This window comes from Calonectris borealis, chromosome 1, assembly GCF_964195595.1.
Source record: "Calonectris borealis chromosome 1, bCalBor7.hap1.2, whole genome shotgun sequence".
Lineage (NCBI taxonomy): Eukaryota > Metazoa > Chordata > Aves > Procellariiformes > Procellariidae > Calonectris > Calonectris borealis.
The window spans coordinates 148692815-148719349 of record NC_134312.1 but is presented as its reverse complement, the minus strand read 5'-3'; the positions used below and the strand labels follow the sequence as shown (position 1 = coordinate 148719349).

The following is a 26535-nucleotide window of genomic DNA, read 5'->3' as shown; positions in this document are numbered from 1 at the left end:
CTGGCTGCCCTCGGAGCGCCCCTCCTCCCGCTGCCGCTCCCGCCGCCTCCCGCTCGGGAGGACGCACTTTACCCCGGAGGGTGGAGTAGTGACTAATTTAAATTCACGCGTGTCTCACTGGCCAAGCTGATGGACTGGACTTAGCACCGCCACCCGCCGCTAGGGTTAAAGGCCAGGCGACGCCCAAGGCCTCGTTTGTAGGGGGAGGCCGGCGCGGGGAAAGCTGCGCCGAGCACCCCCCGCGCAGGAGGCGCTTTAGGTTAATCCCCCGCGGGCACTGGTTCCGCGCAGAGGTCCGGCTTGCTCCCCTCCCCTGCGCTTGTGGTCCCCGACCAGGCTCGGCCTAGCCCGGCGCTGGGGCCGTGGTCGCCCCGGTCGGGCCCCTGGCCGCCGGGGCGAAGGCTGACCGAAGCCCCACACGCCGCGGGGCGGGCCCGCGCCGGCAGCCCCGGGGGCGGGGCCGGCGGCGAAGGGGGCGGGGCGCCCCTCGCGGCGCTGCAACGGCCGCTCGCCCCGCCCCGGCTCCCTCCCTTCCCCTCCCGGCATCCCCCAGGGGGGAGGGGAGCCCTCTCCGCGGGGGCGGTGCCGCGCGTGCGCGGCCGGTCGGACGGGGCGGGGCGGCCCGGCCTCCGCCTCGCTATTAGCCGCGGCGGCGGGCGGGCTCCGCCCGGGGCGGGCAGCGGGCGGCGGGTTACCTGCGCGGCGCGGGGCAGAGCGCGGCGCGGTAGGCGGCGGAGCGGCCTCCTCCCGCTCCTCCTGTCGGTCGGCGGGCCGCGTCGCGGCGGCGGCCGGGCCATGGTGCGGCGCGCCCGGCTGGCGCTGGTGGCGGCGGCGGCGCTGGTGGCGCTGGGGGCGCCGGTGGGTCAGGGCGCCCGGGCCCTGGAGTGGTACACGGCGTGGGTGAGCACGGCCTACGTGGAGCCGCTCAGCAACCGCACAGTGCGGGGCAACACGGAGAGCGGCCGCTACGGGGACAGCTCGCCCAAGGAGAGCGCCCAGGGCCTGGTGGGCATCCCCCGCGGCGCCTCGCCCCGGCACATGGAGGGCTGCGCCACCGATACCGACTACGACGTGCCGCTGCCGCCCGGCGGCCGCGGGCCCCCCGAGGGCGACCCGCCGCCCTGGATCGCCCTGGTGGCCCGCGGCGGCTGCACCTTCAAGGACAAGGTCACCAACGCGGCGCGGAAGCGGGCGGCCGCCGTGGTCATCTACAACGAGGCCCGCTTCGGCAATAGCACCGTCTCAATGTCCCACCTGGGTGAGCGGGGGACGGGGCTGGGCGCTCCCCGCTCCTGCGGAGCGGCCGGGGGGGCGGCTTTGTCTAACGCCGGTCCGCCTCGCTGGCGCGGGAGCGCGGCTCTGCGCGGTGAGGGATGGGGATGGGGCGGGGGGAGCTGAAATCCCCGTAAAAATGGTACAAAGAGCCAGGTTTTTGTTTCCTCTTCCCCCTTCCTCTAAACCTGAGGAAACGCCGGGACCAGCTTCTGTCTTCCAAGTTGCAGCCCGGGTGTCAGGGAGAAGGTGCGGGGAAGCCATCGAAACGGGCAGCTGGGTAACAGACTGCGGTCGGAGGCGTTGAGGGGCACGGATTTATTTAGAGCTACCTTTTTGCTTTGTACCCCCTGGCAGAGTGGCTACAGTGATGACAGGTAAGCTGCTTTCCGCTGGCCATGCGGAAACGTGCCGGGTATCCCGAAGATGCCTTCTGGTGCCTTTGAAGGCATAGCTGTAGCTATTTGAAGATAGCTTTTGGTACAGGCTTTATTGTAATAGCTTCATCGTTCTCTCCTGCGCAGGTCTGTAAAAGATGGGAGAGAGATATAAGCATCAGGTAATTCTTCAACGCTTGTGAATGTGGTAGGAAAACTGAAGCCTAGAGAAGGATGTTGACTTGGCTTGTCTGAGCGTGCTGATCCGTAGCCTACAGAAGGGATCTGTGATTTTTGCCGAGATAAGAACCCAGATGTTCTGTCATTGCAGTCTCTGCTTGGCCTATGACGCTAAAGTCTGTTGCTGGATTTTATGAACCTGACAATAGCAAATGCCTAAACCAAAGGGGGAAAAAACCCCTCAAAACTCTGCTATAAAATCTGTTTGCGTTTGTAGACTTCCAAGGAATTGGAAGAGGAGCATATAAAGACAAAGCAAACTAAGTAAAAAATGCTGGGAATGTTTCACATGGTCTTCTTGGGGTACAATGAGTTTGTTAATGCTCAGGCCATCGTTTTTGGTGGTGAGGAGGGGGAAGACCAGGGAATTGGTTGAAGTAGAACCATAATGTGTTTCTGAAGAAAACAAACTTATTTCTTTAATACTGTGAGCTGAAAATCTCAGTTAGGGAGCTGTTGCTTCATAGCATGTGTGACGTATTGGGTAGAAAACAAGTCTCTCTTCTTGGAATACCAAGTGGCACCAACTTGGAGGTTGGAAGTGTGATTATCGTTCTTCTTAGCCTGCTGCTTGCTTGGGTAGATCAGCCTGGCCCATCTCTTGTGTTCTTAATCCACTGTGAAAGTGGAGGAGGGATGCTAGGTAAGATGTACCTTTGATTTTGATCCCATGTGGCAATTAAGGTACTTCAGGTAATAATTCTTTCCTCTTTACCAGCTGTCAGTTTCTTCTTCTTGCTGTCACTCTGTATTGGCCAATCAGTACAAATTTTTTTTTTCTTCCCTGTGGGAATTTTCCCACTTTCCTCTCCATGCCCATCATAGCCTGTCATAAATACTATTTGCTGTTTTGTGGAATCTCTTCCTCCTTTTCTCATCTTGCTTATTTTATCAAATTTTTTATTTTGTCTTTTTCTGCTATCATCTCTGTGCTGCAGAAGACCTTCTTGGGCTTATGCTCAGGTTTGGACTTGCTGGTGTAATTACATCTATCAGTGGTATAAAGAGAAGTCCTCCCTGACTGCTGGTTGTTTTTTTCTTCTTAAACTGGCAGAAAGTTGCTGATAAAAACTCTGCCTATGTAGAGAGTGTGATTTAGTACAGCATATATCCAAGAATACATTTGTACTTACTTATACTGCCTTCACAAAGGCAGGTTGGACCTCAGGATGGTTTGGATGGGGCAGGAATATAGTAATATATCACAATATAATCACTAGCTCTGCTGGAGTAACAAATCTTTGTTTCATGGTCGAAACTCTCAAACATGTAAATGTTTAATTTTTTCAGTGCACTTTGGGAATATAGAGAAGAGTTACTGTTAATGTTTTCAATCTTGGATTTTTTGAAGGGGGGGGAAGATCTGTAGAAGACAGGCAAGAGAAAATGTGGAATGTAAAGCTGTATTTTACAGGATCTGAGTTTGCCATTCCTATAAAGGGATTTGTGAACTGACACATGAGGAAACAAACTCTGCTTTTGGAAGGAGTGCTGAGAACAAATAGTTTGGGAAATCTGCAGTACTGTAACTAAGGAGTGGAGTTATATGCATAAGGAACATCCACTTAATGGACTTGCAATTAGTGGCACTGAAAATGATGCGAGATGGAACAATGGTTACGGCTGATACAGGTGCAGCCTGGATAATATGAGGGTGATAAATGGGTAACTTTTCTGATCTCCAAGTTTCATCTTTTCATCCACCTAAAAAAACTGGCCTTTGAACTTTCTGCTGTGTGTGATGCATGTGTGCTTTTGTTGTTGTTGGTTTTGGTGGTTTTAGACTTATTCCAACTTGAGTAAAAAGAGATTCTTGATTAGGCAGAGAAGTGATTTGCTCTAGCTGGTGTCAAAGCATTTGATAAAGGATAAATATTCCAGATATTCTGCAGTTCAGTCTTTTGTTTCATGGATACCTTGTGTGTTTCATGAGTGCAGCAAATAGGGGTTTTAGTTAAAGTTCGGGAACAGCAGAACCCACAGTTTGAATATGTAGCCTTGCAATCCTGTCCCTCCTTCCAGAAGAAGGTTCTTCAAATATGACTCTACTGACGTGTCTCATGTTTTTCAGGCCTTTGCTCTCTGCCTGAATTACGTTGTTCAAAACGCTGGATGACTTCCCTCCTTGAGGGAAGTAATAGTGAAACAGCTTCACATGTGGCTGAGGAGGGTTTTTCCAGTGGAAGATAGTCATTTTATCCGAATGACTCAAGGAGTTGTACTTCAGTTATGGAATCTGAATAGTATAAACTCAAACTTCAGTTTTACAGGAATATAGACTTTGCAGGCAGTCTTAATTCTGTTCATTTTTGGTGGTAGTGGTGAACTTAATATAATATAGAGGCTTCAAATTCCTTTCCAAAACCAAAATAAATATTGTATGTAAATATTACCTGGGAGTGGGTTGGACAGCAGTCTGGAGAAGCAAGGTATGGAGTATTGTGGAGAGCAGACTAAGGAGAGTTAGAGGCTCAGTACTGGTCGAGAAATTAGGGGGAGGCAGAAGTATATTGCAGTGGAAAGAAAAAAGGGTCTTCTGATTCTCTATTTTTCTGTTATACTTCATGCTGGGCATCCAGCCATCTCTGAATCCCCTCTCAAGCTAGGATTTGGTGATCCTGATCAGAACATAAGTTTGATACCCTGAAGACTATGGAATAACATATGATTGTGCTTGAAAGCCGTGCAGTTTTGTGGAGGAAGAGGGACTGGCCATAGTCATTTGAAGATAGATCTAGAGTGGAGCTTTGATGCATGGCTTGTGGGTTTAAGGAAAACTTGGGACTTACTTGAGTGTATGACTTTGGCTACGTAAAGAAGATGGTCTTTGATTTGGTGTGGCTTTGCCAAAATACACCCAACTAGTTCTTTCGTGCATTGTCATGTTTTTTTTATGCAGGTGTATTGAATAAAACAGATGCGAACAACTTTGTACTCAGGATTTTAAAAGCTTGTCCTCGCTCCAAAGCGGCAGAGTTAGGGTTATTTTGGTATGTACTTCAACAATTTGCTACATTGCTTTCTGCACTACTCACGATTCTCAAGTGGTGCATAACTTCTGTATTACTGATGCTTTCTACCAAAAGCTTCTGTACTACTGAAAGAACAGAACTGAAATCAGTGGCTTGCATAACTCGGGCAGTGACTGTATGATGTTGAGCTGCTACGTTGTTCTGAAGAAGCAGGAGTAACGTCAAAGTGCTTATACCTATTTTATATGTAAGAGTGCACGTGCTGGAAACCCATGTGGAAAGAGGAATGCGTACCAGTGTTGATTGCTTGACTACTTGACTCTTCTGGTTATGCATCCTTCTTCTTGAGGCAGGTGAAAACACAACACGCACTAGGGATTTGGCGAGATGAGGTTGGGGTAGATGGTCGAGACAAAGCTTGTCATTGGATTAATTAGTGTACTGTTACGTGTTTGGTAAAGATCAGAGACATTTGTTTGGACCAGGAGCTAAAGAGAACATCCAGTGTTAATTGTGGCGATATTGGCAAGATGCCTGTGCTTAATAGATCTAAGGACTGACCTCAAACATTTTTACCAAGGTGCTCAAACTCTGGGAGCTTTCTGGTGTTTCTCCTGAGGACAAAAACTAGAGTATGTCTGCAGTTTGTTTCCGGATGATAGAAAATTATCTTTGCTATCTGTAGGCATGAATGGGAATAAATGTGACAGTTTGGGGTGCCTGGAAATCAAGATCTGTATCTGTACTACTTTTTCCTCATCAGGAGTATGCTGTTTTCCTTTTGCAAGAGAAGACTAGCAATACTAGCAATAAAACTGACCTTGGCACCCTGGCAGGAAACATACCTTCATCTTCAGAGTTCCAAATTTGCCTTCCTTTCCATGTATCCTAAGGATCTGCTAGCTCTCACTGCTTTATTTGGATGATAATGTTAAAAAAAAAAGCACATACCAGACTTCAAATCTACCTGATTCCACTGAAGCATCAATCAAATCTAGAAAAGAAAACAAGTTTACTCTAGCAGAGTAAAAAATGTGGTTATTTATTGCAAAATTAGAAAGTTATAGAAAGGTAAAGCCAACAAAACATGGTCTCAGTAGATACATGTGTGTGACATTTGGAGTTCTTTTATAATGTGATTTGAGGTCTCTGAGTTGTGTTGCAGTTGAAGAAGCTGATGGAATGACTCAACAGCATTTCAGTCTTTGAATAATGTGTTTCAGAACAGAAGTCTAAAATTAGTGAGGAATGAGTTAAAGCCCTTAGTCTTACAGGCTGCTCAGGGCAACTGCTTCTCTGAGACTGCTCTTGTTCCTTTTGTAATGGTGGATCACAACTATTTTTTTTCTTCCCCTCCTTCTGTCTCATGACCTTCAAGGTCATCGTGTTTAGTTGCATGTATTTTTAATGGCAGGTTCATCACCAAGTCTTTAAAACTGTTAAAATGCTTTTAATGAACATTTATTTAAAAATGTATGGCATACTTGTGTTGGTTCTAAAACTAGAAGGTGTCACAGTGTCTAGCAGCCATTGCACAAAGTATCCTGACTTCCATTTCAAGGAAATAACTGGCTGATAGTTGGACATGCTAGTGACAAAACAGAGAAAAAAGGCATTACTGATTGTTGTGAGGCTTTTAAATACTTCTTTGTTAGAAATCATGCAGAGAACTAGATAGCAGGATTAAACTGACTCAGGATTTGGGGATTTTAGGATTTTATTGAATGAAAAATCCAGGCTGCCTCTACTCTTGAATCTTTCTCTTCCCCAAGCCTGAAGGAAACCACATAAATCTTTCCAGCACTCCTGTACTGTTCAGTAGCCATCCTTAGGCAACCCTCCTGTTATTTGTAACTCTTACAGTTGATTAAGGACATAGGACCTAATCTCCTGATTTAGGTATGTGGATAACAGTTCTCAACAATGTGAGATAAATTTCTACCTTCATATGTTCTTTTCTTGTTAACTCCCTGTGGGGTTGTGCAGGGTCAGAAAGCAAGGAGTGTTTGACACGCTCTTCTCTGCGAGATTCATGAGTCTCTCTGGTAATGCTTTCATGCTGGTTCAGAGAGGAGAATAATATTAATTAACCAATTCCTAGTATGCTTGTACTTGTGGTATCATGTGGATCGGCACGTTGTTGGTGAGTAGAATTAATCAGCGGAGCCTAGTTGCTTGTGGGTTTGTCCTGTTGCTCTTAAGCTTTGCTGCTTTGTGTCTCCTAATGCACCCACCAGGCAAGGCAAATGGGGTGGGTGCTGCTGGCGAGCTGAGTGGGGTGCCTGAGGAGAGGACAAGTAGGGCCTTTCCCCTGTAGCATCTTTTTCTTTGTCTCTCTGCATCACCTTCAAAACTTCCAGAAGCATAGCCCTATTTGGAAAATCTGCTCTCTTGCTGGGCCTGGATCTGGCAGACGTGTATAATGGTTCTTACAGTAGGTGACCAGAAGTGGGATGGTTGCATAAGGCAAAGGTGAAAAAGGGTAACTGGCATTGAGATAGGAGGGTTATTCAACTAATAACTGGAACTGAACTGTGTTCCATCCACAGCAGATGGTCTGCACCTTATGGAGGGAGGAGCTGCTGTTATACAGAAGTAAAACTTCTGCACATTCCCCTTGGCATGATAGCGGAGTGGCAAGGTTGACGAGGTGTCACAGCCAGAACAGTCTCAACTAAAAGAGTTTGTTTTAAATATTTCAGGCAAATAACTCTGTCTTAGTAGGCAGAGAGGTGGGTGAGTCCGGAATGTTGCTTTGAGTTTTGAAAATCCCCACTTGATGTAATGTTATGAATTAGGCAAACATTTCTTTTGACATAGCTTCTCAGTAGTGAATCTAACACAGCCGGAAGGGAAAAAGGCATTAAGTCTTCAGTGGGAGGTCTTGTTGCAGGTAGGTAATCTTGTGAATCTAAAAAGGTAGCTGTGACATTACAGCTTTAGCTTTCCGGCTAGGAAAACCCCTCTCTTCTTTCTTCTTCCTCTACTTTCTCTGTGAATCAAGCTTAGTTTCACTTTTTCTCAGAGGTAGGAGTGCAAAGTAAGCTATAAAGCCATGACTTACCAGGGGTGTGTAGCAGCGTTAGTACGCACAAAGTAAGAACTATTCAAATAAAAATAGTGTAGACTAGTGAAGAGGTGACATTTTTAACAAGTACATTTGTTTGTAATTTATTTTGTAATACTTAAGTTAGATGTTTCTGAGACAATACTGGAGATACTTCCAGACAAAATGGAGTAAAACTCTAGTCACAGAGGATCTTTGGTTTCCGCTAGTGGGTCTTGACAGTATCTTATCATTTTTGGTGGCAGTATGGTGCTTAAAGGTTGATGTTTGTTGTTTGTTTTTTTTTTTTTTAACTAGGTGCTTTTTCATATGGACTGAGTGCTTTTGAGTTCTAATATAATAGAAAAATCCTTTGGTTCCATGCTCCCAAGAGAGTCCCAAAGTATTTCTTGGCAATCTTTGTTGTGAAGTCTCTTTACATTTTAAATATTTAGTATTGAAGAATCTTTAAGTATTTAAATGTTTAATGTAATTTAGTATTAAATATCTGAATATTTTTTCTCTTTTTGTTCACATATCCGGTGTAATTGTGCTGTGGATTCAGATTCAAATTTAATTGAATGTGTCTCTTCATGGTATTCACATACTGTCTCCAGCTGCAGCTAAAATTCCCACATTGAGAAATAGAAGACCAGCTGTTCCTGAGTTGCATTTAGAACTTCAGCAACTTCAAGATGAGATGTGTATAACTTGCCTGTTTTTTTTGCCTGGCATCCACATCCCACCTCACTGCGTGGAATGAGGAGTATAGGACCTTGAACAGTAAAGATGCATCTGTTGAAGTTTATTTTGTGTTTGAGAGTTTCATAAAGTAAATAAAGGGTTCTTTACTAGTAAACTTTGTATCGAGATTGCTATGCCTGAAAGAAACCTCAGAGGTTTTCCTATAACTTTGCTCGCTGATCTTAACTGAAGAGGCCCAAATTACCATCAAGCTAGAATGCCTAAATTTTTACTGTGATGACTGACTTTTCTTTTCTTCTTCTCCCTCCAACAGGAACAGGAAATACAGTGGTGATAATGGTTGGCTATCCAAAAGGAATAGAGATACTGGAGCCAGTACGAAGGGGGATTCCAGTAAAAATGACTATTGTTGTTGGCACGCGACACGTGCAGGAATATATTAGTGGTCAGTCGGTTGTGTTTGTAGCCATCGCCTTCATCACCATGATGATTATATCTCTCGCTTGGCTCATATTTTACTATATACAACGTTTCCTGTATACAGGATCACAATTTGGAAACCAGGTAATTGGAGATGATGATGATGATGCTTTAGAGTATTTACCATTTTCTCATGTCAAATCAGTTGCCTAACTTTGCTTGTTTATTGAAGCATTCTTGAAGATCTATGTCTTCTTGCTACTTTACTAGCTGTGAATGCTATTCAGTAATGGTTAGTGAAGTTAATAAGCAGTGTGCTGATGGGCATCACAAGTTTGGCTAGTTGTAATTATTAGATACCCGTATGAAATCGCGGGAAATGTATTTAGCCGCTTGTCAACAACTGAGTAAAGACAGCTTCTTGTGTGATTTGTCACCTAAATTAACTTCCTTCTTTTTGACATTAAAAATTATTTTCATTCTTCAGTAATTTTCATTCTGAAAGTACTAATTTCCCTAATCAGGTGTTTTTTTCTAATGGAGAGGGACCATGGCAATTTTTTTAGGACCCACAACTAATTAGGGCTAAAATTTTGGTTCTTAAGCTTCATGAAAACTGCTTTTGATACTTGTAATCCTACTACTCCACTATAGAGTACTGAATGGCAGCAGACTAGAAGGAGCATGTGTGGTGAGATTCAGCTCTTTTGGACTATCTGAAACGCTGAGAGCGGTGGGAGTACTGAGAAGATCAGGAAGGAATAACTTTTGCTCCTTTATTTGCCCATTCCAAATCCATGTTCTTCTTCGATAGGTTAAAAAAAAAGTCAGCTTTACTTTTTTCCTCTGAGGGAAGTACTTCGTCATAGAATAATTTAGGTTGGAAGGGACCTCTGAGGCTATCTGGTTCAGATCCCTGCCCTCAAGAGAGCAACTTACCTGGAGTTGTTGAGGACCTAGTCCAGCAGAATTTTTAAAATATCTTAGGATGGCACTTCCCTGTGCTTTTCAACTCTTGCAAATAGGTTAGGTTCCCTCCATGGTCATCAGCAGCTCTACCACAGTTCTCTACTAACAGTTTAAAAGAAAGTTGCACTTGTTTTTCCTTGCTGGCAGTTCTCGGGGTTTTTTAATCCTCAGTTCAGAACAAAAAAAAAATGTTTCGAATGACTGCTTATCATGTGGACTTCCCCTGCCTTCTGTTTGAACATGTAGATTCTAGCTTTGGGGGAGGAGGGAAGGGAATTTTTGTTTGCCTTCAGGAGTTTGAGCTCTGATTAGAACTTAGAGGACTCCTTTAGGAAAATACTTAATTTCTCTTTTCAGTAACTGAGGATAACACATGGGACTTCTGTATTGGTTAAACTTTCGGTCTACTTGAAATGTTGGTTCCCTAGAGTATTTTTTACTAAGCTTTAAGTCTTAGAATTTACATTCTGAGAATACTTTCAAGAAAACAAAATTTTTGGGAAGTATTTATAGAAAAAGGGATGTGTTTTTGTGCTGTAACAGTTGTTGATGAAGAAAGTTGCTTCTTCCTGTTCTGTTGGCTTTAGGATAGTTCATGCTAAGGGAAGTTCAAATGCTTTTTAAGTTGTTTTAAGTAGGTTGGATGTGATGTTTCCCAGAAATATGTACCACAAACTCTTAATAGATTTTGCCATTGGCTTGTCATCTAAATGCTTCTTAAATGAAATTGTGTAGCATTAGAAGGTTATGCCACTTTCCTCAATTCTCCTTCCTTTAAAACAGCCATTGAAAACAAAAATATATGAAACTATGGAAAGTTTGAAAATGTTGTGAATATCTTGGGCAAGATATATCATTAGAAGTCTTAAAAGAATTTTGGAAACAAAAAGCCACTTTTCTAATGCAAATTTTACTTTGCTTGGCTTATTGACTCCAGTATAATTAAAACTTGGGAGTTAAGTATGCCAGGCTTTAAAGCAAATTATTGTGTAGCTGCTAAGTGAAGGAGAAGACTTAAGACTTAGCAGTAAATCTCTGGAAGACCTCCTTACTACTGAAGATGAAACAGGACTCTGCAGAAAACCCTGAGCTGATACAGAAGGTGGAATAGACTGCTGCTGCTGGTTGTCTGCCCATTTCTGAGAGAACTTTCGGACTAATTCTTTTTAACACCATAAAAAAAATTTTAAAATCCCAATTTTCAATACTGTAAGTTTGTGAAATTGTGTAAGTCATTGTAATTATTACAGAGAAAAGCTGCTGTTACGTTTTTTTTTATTTCTTTATGGTATTTCATCAGTGAGGGTTGCTGCCAGACAGATCAACATCTGTTAATCGGGAATGTTTAGTTTCTCAATTTCTAGCAGTAGCTAGCATTTTGTCTTGGAATACAGTACTGCTTTCTTTTCTTGCTTCCCCTCTAAGCATAATTAGGACTGTTACTGTATAGAAGTCCAGTATGGTGTCTCATGCCTGTTAAGCCTTTCTTGTCATCTCCTTTGCATAATGTGTCCTTTCAGTGCAAAGCTTTGTGTAATGTGTGAGGCAGTGTTTAACTGAGGGGAAGCATTAATAGCTGCAAGCAGCCTTTTGACCTGGTGGCCAGCTGCAGGCTGCCCGGCAGGATTCCACCTTCTCTCAAGCTCGTGCAAAACGTATGGTGTGCTTGCTCATGGGCTTGCCTAACTAGAAGGTCTGGTTATACAGCTGTTGTTTCAGCTCTGATGCCTCTAAAACCTAAATTAGTGTCAATTTTCCTATGCGGGAAGGCCCTCGATGCAGGCAGTCATGATACGAGGCTATGTATGTCAACTTGGTTGGCGTAGTTCTGCACTGGTTGAGTTCATTGTAAGAGCACTATGCTTATAGATAATGTTTGCTGCTGTGCCCTGAGAATGCAAAACTTGCAGTTCTTCAACATCTGCTGGAAGTATTTTGTAAACAAATTAGCTAGCCAGAGATGAATCTTTAAATGTGTTCAGAAGACTTAGTAATCCACATGGAAAGTATTTAAAAGCTTTGAAATGTAACTCTTGAAACTAACTTGTGTACTAATATTTAAAATCTTTATTCAAGGGACATAGGAAAGAAACCAAGAAAGCAATCAGCCAGCTTCAGCTGCATACTGTGAAACGCGGAGAAAAGGTAATTCAGTGGCTCTGGTTATTGCTGTATGATTTAAAAACTGTTGTAATGTCTTTATAGAATTTAAACTAAAATTCTCACAAAGTAATTGCAGTGTGACTCTTACAATTTTTGGCTCATTTTAGCACCTTTGCTTAGAATGCCAAGCTTAAAATTGAAGAGTCAAATTTGAACTACTTATGAAATGTAAGGCTGTTTCGTTGCAAATAATATCTGGCTGTACAGAATGTTGCAGGAGATTACAGGGCTGATACTGTAAAGATGAGGAAACATTAATATCTTATCAGCACTTGAAAACATCAACAAGTGGATTGCGAAATACTTCCTAGGACCTATTGATTGCACAGTTCTTACAGCTGATGCAATGTTTTGTTTTCTTAAAAGAACATCTATCTTTTTATTGATCAGAAGGTCTTAGAAATCTAAAAAGCTTTGAAAAATGAAACACTTGTTTCATCTTTTGACATACAATACATTAAGGAGCTGTATAGACTTACTTGAAGCATAAATTTTTTAGAAGTACATTTCTACGTATTAAAATAAAGCTATTTTAAAAATTAAAACAGGTTTCAAACAGTTAGCTTTGACAGCATATGGCCTAAACTCATAGCTGTATTAGAATAACTGAAGTAGAAAAAGCCAAGGCTTTGAAAGAAAATACTATTTTAGTCAGAGTTTCAGGCAGCTCTGATTCTAGATGCTAAATTAGTTTATGACTAGACTTCTACATTTTTTCCCACCCTTATTTGTCTTATTTGGTTAGTTTTTACTTAAGGACTGATTTGCTCAGAGAGGAAAAACAAAGATTAGTTTTTTAAGCCATGAATAAAATTAAGGTGGGAAAGGACATTTACAGAACTTTAAAAGCTGTGGTTCAACAGAAGCTGTTCAGCTCAGGCCACGTGCTACAGATAATGTCCTTCATTTAGTAAATCAGTTTTGAAATGAAAAAAACCCAACTGTCTTTGAACTTGCCTCTTTTCCTCTTATGCATTCAGCATGTTTAAGTAGCATTTTATGACTATTTGTTACTTTTCATTATATTCTAAATTCCATCAAAAAGTAATCTATTTCAAGCTGTAAACAGAGGGGTGTTCATACGTCTGTTCATGCAATGGTGAGATCAGAGATCAAGAAAGATGGAATTGAACCAAAACTTGTGCAAAGCAGTATCAAAGCATAACATCAGCATAGGAAGAAATGGATGTAAAAGGGTCATGATGAAATCTGTGGTGAGAACCACAAGGAAGCTGTTAACTGCTTTTAAGTTGATGTTCAGTAAACCTCTAAAAAGGATTTGTATTATGAGATTTTTGCAGTGTAGCAGGTAGTTCCTTGACTAAAATAAATAAAATGGAGGAATTTAACTAAGTTATGTAGTATGCTGGTTGTAACTATGAATGCCATGTTAGCTAAGCAAAGTAGAATGAGATTAGATTAAAATCTCTCTATTAAAATAGAGGTTTTCTGCTTGGTAAATCACGTATGGTAAATCTGCATGGTAAATCATCTTCTAATTTGATTTGAATCAGCCTACTATCAGCAAATTTATGTAACTTAATGATGCAGAGGTACTTTCATGAACTGATGTAAATTTAGCTGGAAATACAGTCCTGTCTACTCTGTAAATGTGCATTTTTCTTAAATATTTCCTTTCAGCCATTATGATTAAAAGAGTATATTTCTTTTATTGTGACACAGTACAGTCTTTCATTATCACTTCACTTGGGGTTGAGGTATTTAACTAAAAATAGGTCAATATTTTAAAAGTGTATTTGCTATCACGTAGATCTTTCCTGAGAAGCTTATGGGATTATTGTAAAATGGACACTCATTTGAGTATGTGCTACATATGGTATGCTTGGAGTTTGCCTCTTGCACACAATTAAAAATATTTTTTATAGAATAAATACTTGTCTTAACTTTGCTTATGTAAAAAAAGTCTTAATTTGTCTTTCTTGAGAATTTAAGGCATGCATTATGTAAATTGATAGCGTGCAAAGGAGGGAGAAACTTGCCTTGAACTTGAAAGTTTGCTTGCAGTACTAATTCATTTGAGTGTTTGTGGTAATGAAATTGAAGTGCTTCAGTAAGCAGTAAACACAAAATACTTACTTTGCGGGGGATGAAAGGGAAGAAATTGGCCCACTGTCTGTTCTGCTAATACTTACGTTTTATACAACCCAATTAACATTGAATTATTTCTCTTGTATCTGGAGATATCCATCATATTTACACTGCAACTATAAGCATGGCTTCAAGAAGGCAGTAAGACCTGTTAGGAAAGATATTTAACCCTTAGAAAGAAACAAATTGAAGTGGGGAAATAGTGCGTTTTGACTGTCTCTCTGGTGTGAGCTTGGAGAGAAGTTTTAAAAACCATCCCAAATTGCATACTTCAGTTCTCTTCTAGCTACTGAGGGATATCTGCTAGGATATGGTAGAAAAAAGAAAGTAAGTGGGGAAAAAGGGGTTTGCAGTATTCAACCCCAAGAATGTCGTCTTACTTAAGCACTTGCAAGTCTTTGGGACCATCAGTTAAGAATTAGATTGTGCACTTTCGTTTAAGCTGACCTCTCTTAAAATTTCCTCATTTTATAGTTACTTTAAACTGAAATTTTACTGTGTTCCCATGAGCAAAGCCAATGTTTGAGACTTAACAAATTACTTAAGGTACCATGTATCGCTATTTAAATAGCGAGTTTGGCTGATTTTAATATTTGGTATCACTTGATCAAATCACCTCTTAATGGAATCTTGAATTAAATGACGGAGAAGTTTTTATTTGCTAAACCATTTTATACATTTTACATTCTGAGAAGCTAGCTATTACACAAAGCTTGTTCTGTAATGAAATATGGATGTAATGCATTTAAATGTGTTGTCATCTTTAGGGTTTAGATGTTGATGTGGAAAACTGTGCTGTGTGCATTGAGAACTATAAACTGAAAGACACTGTCCGAATTCTGCCATGCAAGTAAGTTGCCGTAATTATTCTTTCCTCTTCAGCATGTTTTCCCTAAGAAATGTGATGAGCCTTCTGGAAACTCTTCTGAAACTCTGGTGGCAGAGCTGAAGCTGTGCCATTTGTATGGACTGTTACATGTTGAAGGGCACTGGGAGACCATGTAGCACTTCATATCTATGCAGGAAAAAGGAGCAATTGGGAGAAGTGTGGGAGTGAAGTAGAGCTTTCTCAGTATTAAGTTAGAACTGTACACTGTTGAACTGGTAGCTCTGTGGTGTCCTTGTGGTTAGTAATATCTCTTTTTTTCAGAAAGCTAGCATGAAAGAAGATGCTTCCAGAACTATGTCTGTCCTAGTAAATTAAGCAGTACCTAATTGTCAAGGTTATGAAGGAATGGGTTTATTTTTTAATGTAGTAACTTGCACGTCGTTTGAAGGAATAGTGTGTGGCTTTCATGATAAGTACTAAAAGGCATTTATTTTCTTTAGGCACATCTTCCATAGAACGTGCATTGACCCTTGGCTTTTGGACCACCGAACTTGTCCAATGTGTAAACTAGACGTTATCAAAGCTTTGGGATACTGGGTATGTTGCACGGTTACTTTAATCTTCAAGGTAGAAGTACAGTGCAGGAGGCAAGACTTCATGTAACTGTTCAGAATGAGAACAGTTGTTACTTGACAAGACTGAAGGAGCTGGGCAAAGATGCAAGAGTAATTGAGTGAGAACAAGAAAAATAAGGGAATTTTATAGGTAAAAGCTTAAACAGTGTATCGAGCAGCTTATAAATCCTCTGTGTACTCTTCTGTGATAACCAATTTTTTCTGTCTCCAGCTGATGATAGTAAGGAGGTTGAAGCAGAGGTGATGCAATTTGCCCAAGCTGCCAAAATATAACTTAATTCAGTAGATCTAGAGCATATATTTGATCTTGTTGAGAATCGCAATTCAAAGGAAGAAACTATAGTTTTTTGATCTTGAGTGTTTGTGTACTTCCACATATGCCCAGCGTTTTATCCCTGTAAATGGGCGAGTACTTAGAACCTTCCTAAAGACATTCACCAGAAATTGGTTAAGTAGAGAAAATGATGTGCTCTCATTTCTTTCTGACAGCACCAGAAAAGAGAGATGAAGACACATGCGGTAGGTTACTTGGTCCCTATTGATAAATAGTCTTGAGTTCCACTAAAATGCCATAGGCATGAATGTACTTCTCTTCTACTGATCTACAGAGATCTTCAGAAAATAGAGGTGTTCCTTGGTTTCAAGGACCTTCCTTTCATAGACTAGGTCTGTGTTTTGACTAGCTTTCTTCTTATTTCGTTGCAGAGACTTAGCAGATCTATGGAAGACTTTTATGAATTACTGTTTTGTTTTGTCAAAGGTGACAATAATCTTGCTATGTAATATAGATACCAGATTGTGGCGCTTCTGTGTATTAAATCAGAGTTTACCCAAGAGTTGCAATCTTTTTGTCATGTGAAATAGCTATTACTACTGTAATATTGTTATGTTAGCAGTTTATTTTTTTTCTCACTTTCAAATCTTGGAGTTGATGTAACTTGGGTTATATGCAGAAGGGTATATCCTTTCGTATACAGTCTGAAAACTGAAATACTAGAACCTTCAGAACACTTTTATTCCCTGAATTCATGTTGTTGCAGGGGATACTGATACCGAGCCTAACCAGGAGGAGTAATATCTCTGCTAGGCAAAATGTATGTTGAAAAGCAGGTTGAATGGGATTATATTAGATACAGAAGTCCAGTTCTTTTTTCTAATGGAATAGGGGAAATGTGTCATGTTTATGTATCAGTCATTCAAGTCCCACTGAAGCTGGTAATGTGGGAAATCATTCAGTATTTTTTTCTAGCTTAGTTTTCAGCCTACTCCAGGTTGCCCAATCTAGTTTGTAGAGTGATTGTCTGAATTTTTTACTGATGTGAGGAAAAAAAGTGCAAAGAGCAAGGCCGCTTCTTTCAGCAGCGTGCTTGGTGAGTGACATGACTGCACAAAAGAATGTGCAGAAAAGAAAGCCTTATTGTAGAAATCTACTAAACCTTCTGCAAAGCGGCTGAAGGCTCAATGCAGTTTTATGGAAAACAAATACTTCAGGTGCTTCAAAATTTTTAAAGGCTCAAAGTAGAAAGAAGGCACTGAGTCCTCTTACCTGGCTTTTGTTTTGTAAAGAGCGGACTTCAGCGGTCTAGTTCGGCATTACGCTATTTCTTACAAGAAAAGAACTGCAGTTCAGCATGTCTGACTGATGTAGAGCATTGTTGAATCTTGTAGTTTTAGTGCTTATTTAACTGCCTAAGTTTTGGAAACCAAAATCATTAATGCCCCCCACCCACATACCTAGAGATTAGTATCACATGTGTCTAAACTTGTGTTCAATGGTGGCAGTTCTACAGCGTATTAAAATTCAGTACATTTTAAAATATGCTGCTCTGGTGCTAAAGAAAGGATCAGCCTAGAATTTCTTAAATCTCAAGATGGGCCTTTGCTAATTGTTTGAGGAGGGGAAAAATACTCATTATGAAGCCCACAGAATAGTTACTTGTACTGCAGTATACTTGCTTATGTATAAATAATGTCAGTATATCAATGGCAGTAGCATAATAAAGGTATTCTATTTAATTTTAGGAACAGAATTGTGCATGTAGGACTTCTAATTAACTTTCAGAATGGATCAGAAATAGCTCATGCTATACAATAGGGGAAATAAATTCCTTTGCCTGTGCTGCAGATGTTTTATTCCTGCAAAGTGACAAGCCAGCATATTTGTGTTTTTGGAACAGACTTAAAGTTAGGCTGGAGGTAGAGGAGGAGGAAGTTTGTTCCAATGTCAAATGTTTGCTCACCCCAGTAAAAAAAAAAAAAGTCTAAGCTTGCCTAACTCTGTCATGAAAAACAGTGGCTTCCACAAACTCATAAAGGATCAATAGGTTTGCTCAGCAAAGACCTTGTATGTGCTGAGCCTGCTCCTAACCAGACTGCAGCAATACTGTTGCTACAGTGTTGAAATACTCCATCCAGAAGTCTGCCGATGCTGCTCTTGGCTTTGGAGTGGCTTTGAAAAAGTGGCTTTTCTTTTGCTTGGCTTTGTTTCTTTGCAGTCAGACAATAACATTGAAAGTAGACACTGTTCAAGACTGTACCCATGAGTGCATATAAAAGGCCAAAAAAAGGTCTTTTTTCCAATAAGGTGAGGTTACAAAGTGGTAACATGGAGGAATGTTGATGCTTAATGGTAGACAAAAGTGTCAGTTAAATATGTTTAATTTTAAAGGGGGACCCTGAAGATGTACTTGAAGTTCCAATACCTGAATCAATAAGTGGCAGTGTTTCAGTTGGAAGTCTGAGTATTGCTCTACCAGATGATGACAGAAATGAAGTAAGCGAATTGTCAGCTTCCTCCACTAATGAATCTGTATTGCAATGTACCAGTTTAAAAGAGGACGCAGGTGAAACCACAGCATTACTTGGTAAGTAATAATTTGGTTTATCACTTGACAATCCTTAACGCCATTCATTGTATTAGAAGAAGCCATTCTCTAAGTGATGTTAGTAGTGTTAGTAGTGCACTGTGGACCAGACTAAGTGGTGTCACTTTACTGATGTTCAGAAAAGACAAGCAGGTAGATTTTGAGGGAATTCTATCGAGCTGGAGAAAATTGGTCTTGAGAGGGGAAAAAACAGATGTAAACAGTGTCTTAGGAGGATTACGTACACGTAGAATCTTGAGAACCTTAGGTATATATGAATATAAAATTTGTTGCCAGAGTTTGGATTAATGTAACAGATAAAATGTTTTAAAATGGTAAATCAACATACAATTTTTCTTCTAATTCCTGGCTTCTAGATGTGGGTGTCAGTAATAACCGGCATGGAGAACATCTATCTAATGGAAATTCCCACTGAACTGCTTCATGGAAGATATCTTGAATAGACTGTTGAAGAACTATTATTTTTTATTTAATTAGTATGGACTTTTGTCTAGTTAACAGAAAAAATAACAATGTAAATTATTTTACCTTTCAAACTTTTCTAGCTGGTGTTCCAAAAGGGCTAATAACTAAGAATTTTGTACACAGGAGGATTTTATAAAATCTCCTCTGGATGTCTCATCCTAAAAAAAGATGCAATAACCCTTTTTCTGTAAGCATTGTTACAATGTCATTGTGTTCCAGAGGGCTGTAACAAAGATGAAGACTAGGCAGTGAAAACAATGTAGAATGTCTAACAGATAAATATTTTGGATGCACTATTTACATTCAGTATGTACACATGGAGAACACTTACAAGACTACAACTATTAAAATGTTCTGAAAGCTCTGATCTGTTGTAATTGGAGATGGATATTCTTAGAAAAGACAAAATCTAACCTTGAAGGAATCAAATATCTTCATGGATATGTTGCATATCCTTTTTTGTGATGAAAAAATTGCTAGTTGCAACTTTCCTTACATGTAACAAATACTAATTTGATCTTGTAATGTGTTCTGCTCGGAGTGGATGCTGAGAGAAAAGGAGACTTTCTCCATCTTGCTAGCTTTTGTACTGAATTTGGCAGTAATAGGTTGTGCTAGGTGGTCTTCACGTGCTGAGCATGTAGACTTATTTAGGTATATGCACACTGGTTACCTCTTTCAATCTTTAACTCAGTAGAACAGAGGTAAAGGGCTAATTATGGCTAAAATATATTTATTAGTCTATTTATAAGAATTTACTTAATCCCTTCTTACTCCTGCTCCCATCCTATCCCACTTCGTTATGTACAAATTGAAACTGTTTCTTAGGATCTACAAAGTTTGGTTTTGTTTTGTTTTTCCTTTTCCTTTGCATAGAGATGCTGGAATTCTTCTCTTGGATATTCCACCTTAGGAGTTTTGACTGGGTTTGCCATTAGCTTTTATTCCTTTCTTTTAGATTAGCAGTATTGTGCCTTATAGTAAAACACTTTAAGAAACCTGAAGCATCTGAGAGTAAATATAAACCCTGGCATCTCCCATTATGACCTCTTATTCAAATATTTATATACTGTAAGTGGTATAAGGAATTGCTAAACTGTTTTGTAAAGAAATATGTATATTTAAAACACTACTTATTAAGAGTGTTAAGTGAATTGTTTAGGATTTTAGCATTGTCATGTTATAAATAATATGCTACATTCCTCAATTTTCTTTTGTAAAGCTCTTACTACAGGTTGCTTAAAACAGTGTCTCTTACTAGACATTTGTTTTAGAGTGCATTTTGTTTTTAAACTGTATATTTGGAATGTTTTTAAGAAAATATGCAATTCTTTTTCTAACTTATATTGAGCTTCAATAGAAGCAATAACTTTTTTTAATTTTAGAATGAATGTTCCAGAAATGACAGAGGTTTCAGCTGGGGAAATATAATCTGAACTTCTACTTTGCAGAGCAGATGTTTCACCCTAAATTTCCTTCAAAATCCTCCTATTAATGCCTACTTTAAAAAAAAAAAAATCTGCCTCTTCCCTGTAGGAGTGTAACTTTTAGGTTTACTGGAAAATTGTCAGGTTGTAGTTCTGATGTCACCAGCAGGTGCAAGTTTTTGTGATGCCTTTATCTTACAAGAAGCACACGAGAATGGAGTATGACTGACCAACCATCTCCAAAACTGAACAAATAAAAAAACAACCCACAACTAAACCAAACAATGTATAGGGACATTTATGTCTCCAAAAGAAGCTTATCAACATTTCCAGAACTGCCTTTTTAACGATCTCTTCAATATTAAAATCTAAGTCTTCTCCCTCTTCCTTAACACAAAACTGAACATTGATGTAGTAAATGTTGAGAGGGTTTAAACTCTAGCTCAAGGAGGAACCAAAAGAGAAGTCTTGTCAGTCTGTGGATTGTGTCTTGCTGATACCTGCAGCACAATATTCATGCTGGAGGGGAGAAACGTGGTAAGTACTTCAGCTTTTATGTAATACCTATAAAACCAAAAGCTTTTCTTAAGAATCAAAGCTGAGATCTGGCAGAAAGCTGGAAGGAAAGCTAAAGAACCTGCAAATTGAAAAACATGCTTATAAAATCTGAAGTGTAAGTAATACTGCTGACTTAAAAAAAAAAAATCTGAGTATGAAGATAGCTGGAGTATGTTTCTGATGCTGGCACTATACTGGTTACGTTTCAACCTTTCACAAGCATAGTTACAGCTGTTTCAGTCAAATTGGTTTGCGCATAGTTCATCTTCGATATAGTTAGGTCTTATAAGGCCAGCTGTGCTGCTGAGGAATGATGACAATAAAAGGCCGAATTGCAGTGCCTCCAGCAAGCAGTTTGCTCTCCTTGGAAGCACGATGACAAAAATCTTCCGAAGCGAACCATTAGTCTGACCTCAGTCAAAAAGCTGACACGCATTAGCAAAAAACGGTAGGTTAAAAAGTGCAGGACAGGAAAGAGACAATCTATGGAGCTTAAAACAGTAGCAAGAGAGGATTAGAAATGTGAAGCTTATCACCTACTGTTATAACTCAAATAGATTACTTTTAGAGTAAACAGGTGTAAGCAGCTGTAGGTGGTAAATACAGGTTCACAGGCTTTGCTGATCTGGACCTATTATATTGGCTCAAACTGCTATTTCTAGTTTCTAGCACTTTAACTACCAAAATTTTATGTGATGGGTAGAACTGATGAGTCTTTTCCTGCTATGAATGTTTTTGCAGGATAGGTGCCTTGTGGCTCCCTTCCCTACCATTTAGAGAATCTTTAATCTCCCTCTTCTGCTTAGGCTGTGTCCTGCCTAATGTGTTGTGGGTTCCTTCTGGCCCCCACTGGCCCCATCTCTCTCTGTTCCTAGCTGTGCATTTTTCATAAAACATGCAGGAACTTGTCTGAGACCTCTATCTCTTTGTCAGATTTTGCTGAAATCAGGCAGAGGGTTTCTTACTAGAGGTGTTCATGTGGCATGATTATACAAAGCTAAAGCACAGTGCCCAGGTGAAGTGGACAGCCCCCCTGTGGCGATGTTGAATAAATCAGTTGGGGAAAATCCCTAGCCAGGACTAGGGATGTTGTTGTTGTAGAATGAGTTGTGTTAGTGTCATGTTCATTGGTATGGCTGCGTTAGTTCTGGTGTTACTGTTGGGGAGAAAACTTGTAGAGTTCAAGTGACTTTAAAAAGGAGCTATGAACATGTCAAAATGGACTAGTGTTTAAAGTGAGACTAGAGGCCCTCTTTGTTCAGAATTCTTATTTTATTAATAATAGTCTACAAATGCCAAATTGGAGAATAAATTTGATGGTAAATAACTGTTTAAACTAGCTTCAGCTTTCAGACTTGATAGCAAGCAAAAATGAGCTGGAGACGCTTCAGATCTAAATGGATGTTAATAGTGAGTTTAATTACCTGCAGTACCAATTTAACTAGAAAATTTGGATTTTTTTGTACTAAATACCCCTAGACTGGATTATTCTTTAGCTCTAAGCAATGCTTGGAGGAGATTCTTTGTATGTACTAGCGAAGTTTGATTGGATAGCAGTAACTCCTTCCCCCTGCCACTCACTGCCCTCCAAGTATGTGAATGTAGTCCAGTAACCTGTTGCCAGTAATTAGTGCTAGATTCTGGAGGTATGCCAGAGGAGTTGTAGGATAATTTAACTACAGTGAGAATGCTTTTAATCCATGCTGACTTAATAAATTGGGCACTGGTATTTTGCTGCCAAAGCTGGGCTGTTACACTTTGGGAATGCCAGTCCTGTGCCAGGGTGTAACTGGCACGGAGAAACACCATTGAACAACTTTGTCAAACGTGCAAAGACTGTTTTTTGATTTGGTTGGTTTTTTTTTTTTAATCACTTCTTAACTCAGGAGTGGTTGTCCTGGTCTGCTAAGCTTTCTCTAAGACTAGGCAGTAGTAGTTGTGCGGAGGGGAGCCCAGCAGGTGTGTAGTGATGGTTACCCCACTTCCTATGCCCTGTGGTTCAGAGGATGTCTGAGGCAGAGGCAGTATCTACACTTGCAGGTTTTGATGAGCTCGATCAGAAGCGAAAGGTGTTGGTTTTACATTATGATGGTAACAGATAGGACACAACAGGTTGGGCTGATTATTTAGCTGCCCCATAAAAGCAGACGACTCCTGTCTAGACAAGCCTAGACATGCAACTACTGTTAGCAATACCAACTGTACTTTGAAGTATACACCAGTAGGTTAAGAATGGCATTCTGAATTTGTGGAATATTTTTCAGTTGTTGCCACAATGTGTAATAAAGATATATTTTTGTTACACATCAACATCCCAAGTGTTCGGTAAAACTGGGAACTCTTGCTCAACAGAGCCTTTAAGCACCTTGAATCAAGCCAGTAATGATGATATTGTTGTGATGGTTAGGTGGGTGTTTGGGGGTTTTGTTTGCTTTTTGTGGTTGTTTTGGTTTGGTTTTTTGTTTGTTTTGTTGTTGGGGTGTTTTTTTTTTGTTTGGTTGGGTATTTTTTTGAGTGGAGAAGTTGCATGTGTAGTTTTCATTGGTTTGATTTTCAGCACTTGGCATTGAATGCAGTGTTTCTGTGCTGGACAAAGATACTGAGAACAATAAGAACATACTGAAATCTAGTAGAGGAGTCAGCTGGCAGTATCTCGTTGGGTTAACCTGGAGGGAATGGAGTTCTTGGTGTTGGCTGCTGGGTGAATCAAATTGTGTTGGCAGCTTCACAAGAGACCATTCTCTTCTGTATGTCTCCCTTCAGCCACCAGGCTGGGTGAGACTTCGCACAATGGCTTGGACCAATTTAATAGCTTGCTGTTACAAGGAGAGATAGAGTGGTCCTTTCTGGTTTCCTTTTCTGCTCTGTTTACTTTGCTCTGTCTCACATTCAGATTAAGAGTATGTGATAAACTAACTCAGTTTAAGTGGCAGAAAATTAAATCTATCAAAGCTGTATTTTGACAAGCTAGGACACTCAATATCCTTACTGTGCAATTGACTGAGTTTTAGAACTGGGCTAAGGGGATGAAAAGTTGGGGTGGAGGAGGGAAGAGCAAGACTCTCCTCTGGGGTAGATTGAAGAGATCCAGTTTTTTAATAGGGCCATGGTGAGTTACAATTCCTGAAATGGAAGATGGCAGCAGCATTTTTTTTTAACCATTTTTTTAACCAGAATGGCTGTGAAAATTGTAACATGTCTTCTGTCCTTGAGACTGATCTTTACTTGATGTGTTCTTTTCTCTCATAGGTGATATGTGAAGATTTGGGAATTGGAATTGTAGATTAAACATGCACAAATCAAGCTGAAGGCTTTTGTTTTTGTTCAGTATGGGTCCCGATCTCTCTCCTCAGATATCCTGCTGTATTGCAAAACTTGATTCGAGAAAGTTTTAAAAGTAGAATGTCTCTATAATTGCATGTGTTTGTGTGAAGAATGCATTGCCTGAAAAATGTCCACTATACTTCCATTGGACCTGAAGCTACTTTTCACCATCTGAAACATGGTAATGATACTGCATTTTTAAATGAGCATATCCTACTTAATTCAGAAGAGCAAAATAATTTGAGTTTCCATCGTTTTGTAAGTCTGAAGCTTAAGTCCAAAACTTTGAAGCCACTTACTTCTACTATAAACATAACTGCAGAGAACCATTTGAACTTCCTAGTCTGTCAGCTACTACTCACCATCTACTGTGTTCTATAGTAACCTTGTACTAACTTGGTTGCATTGTTTGGATTAAGCACTGGACTATGTCTTTTCCATTGTGTATGTACAACTGTAAGAATGTCAAGTTATGCATTGTTGTTGTAACTTAATGGCTAAAAGCTCAAATTCCATAATAAATTATACAAACCTTTCAAAAAGCAAAGGCTGAGAAGCTTGAGGGTTTTGTTTTCTTTGCTACACTTAAATAAATGGATCTGAGACACTGAAGTAGCACAGCACAAAACAAGCTTAACTTCATGTTAGGTAACTAAGGGGGAGATCCCTTCTGCATGTTGTAGAGTTTTCCCCCTGTAACAATACCTGGGTATTGTGGTGGGTTAACCTTGGCTGGCTGCTAGATGCCCACCCAGCTGCTCTCACTTGCCCTCCTCAGTAGGCCCGGGGAAGAAAATAAGATGGAAAAACTCATCTGTCAACATAAACAGTTACCATCACAGGCAAAACAGACTTGACTTGATTTTAATTTACTGCCATTTAAAAAAGAGAGTAGGATAGTGGAAAAAGGAGGACAAAACTAAAACCATCTTTCTTTCCCCTGGTCTTCCTAGGCTCACCTTTACTCCTTCACTCCTGCCTCTTCTACCTCTCCCTTCCCTGTGAGTGGTGGCAGGGGCCTGGGGAAGGAGGGTTGTGGTCAGTGTGTAACATTTGGTCTTTCCTGTTCCTTCTTCAGACTGTTGCCTTGCTCCAGTGTGGGGTCTCTCCCATGGGCTGCAGTTCTTAAAGAACTGCTTCGATGTGGATCCTCTCCATGGGATACATGGAGTTGTGGCAGAGGTACCACCAGCCTGGCTGAGGGGCTCACCTGTGCCAGCTTCTTTGGTTGGGTCTGGCACAGGGCAGCCCTGGCCTCTCCTCACAGAGGCCACTCTGCAGCCCCCCCACTGCCACAACCTTGCCCTGTAAACTCAATACACTAGGGAATGTGGGAAACTTCCCTAACAAGCAAACAATGCAGAAGCATACAGCAAATTCAGTAACAAGTTTGAATGTTTTCATCAATGCACAGGGCTCTGAAATTAATGGGCTGTGCCTATTTCCCAAGTATAGAAATATATTACAGAAGTGCCTGTGATAAAAATCGTAAGACTGTTTCTTGGTAATTGATAATGTTTTTAGTTACAGGACAAATGCAGGGATTGGGGATATATGTATGTCAGTACAACTCAAGCAACTACTGTGCAGAGGCAGAACAGCTAGGCTTTTGCTATAGCACCACAGTAGCAACCTGCTTCTTTTTTTGGCAAGGCTTAAATTCTTTTAAAGTAATTCTGTAAATCATAAGGTAGATTGCAATGCTTTGAAGCAGTAGTAATCAGTTTTCTGATGGAGCCTATTACTTTGTTATAAGCTGTAGTACTAAGTTCCAAACAAAAGCCTAAAATCTATGATGTAAAGTGGTTTTTTAACCATGTTTCGTTTTGAAGAGGGATACTCATACATAGAAGATAGTCAAATTGCACTTCAACTTTAGTAGATGTAAAGCATTAAGGTACAAATTTAGTGCGCAAGCTAGGTTAACTGTTGCTGCTAACAATGACTTACAGCACGTCTTGGGTTTTAGAAAGAATGTCTAGAATTGGAACAGACCTTAAATAAACACTACTTTAGTTGGCCTAATACATCTTAACTCTGGGAAGCTATACAAGTCTGACCCCTGGAGAACACTTCTCACAGGACTTCTTACCAAAAGATTATGCTGCATGAGATGAGAGATCAATGGTATTTTCATTC

At 40.4% G+C, this 26535-nt stretch overlaps 2 protein-coding genes and 1 non-coding gene across 7 annotated transcripts in view; 2 read left to right on the top strand and 1 right to left on the bottom strand.

Moving 5' to 3' along the window:
- The first annotated feature begins 780 nt into the window (after positions 1 to 780).
- Positions 781 to 24943, top strand: RNF149 (ring finger protein 149). 2 transcript variants are annotated; one of them, XM_075135954.1, is made up of 9 exons: positions 793 to 1258; positions 8926 to 9176; positions 12078 to 12146; positions 15041 to 15123; positions 15603 to 15699; positions 16227 to 16256; positions 18406 to 18601; positions 18979 to 21051; positions 24322 to 24943. In XM_075135954.1, the coding sequence occupies exons 1-8, from the start codon at positions 796 to 798 to the stop codon at positions 19035 to 19037; spliced, it is 1248 nt and encodes a 415-aa protein (XP_074992055.1). In that variant the 5' UTR covers positions 793 to 795; the 3' UTR covers positions 19038 to 21051; positions 24322 to 24943. The 2 variants fall into 2 exon arrangements, with proteins under 2 accessions (XP_074992060.1, XP_074992055.1); XM_075135959.1 differs by lacking the exon at positions 16227 to 16256 and having other exon boundaries at positions 781 to 1258.
- Positions 1575 to 26535, bottom strand: part of CNOT11 (CCR4-NOT transcription complex subunit 11) — a 39354-nt gene continuing 14393 nt past the window's right edge. Inside the window, exon 7 of one of the 4 annotated variants that reach the window (XM_075135911.1) lies at positions 1575 to 1798. In XM_075135911.1, coding sequence (XP_074992012.1) covers positions 1733 to 1798 — 66 coding nt within the window. In that variant the 3' untranslated portion in view covers positions 1575 to 1732. Of the gene's footprint in view, positions 1799 to 1840; positions 5856 to 14388; positions 14422 to 15117; positions 15289 to 26535 lie in introns of those variants that run through there. The other 3 variants (XM_075135933.1, XM_075135915.1, XM_075135924.1) reach the window with 3 other exon arrangements.
- Positions 21375 to 21490, top strand: LOC142078129 (small nucleolar RNA SNORD89). Its single transcript, XR_012672138.1, has one exon. It is a non-coding gene; the product is annotated as a small nucleolar RNA SNORD89 (small nucleolar RNA).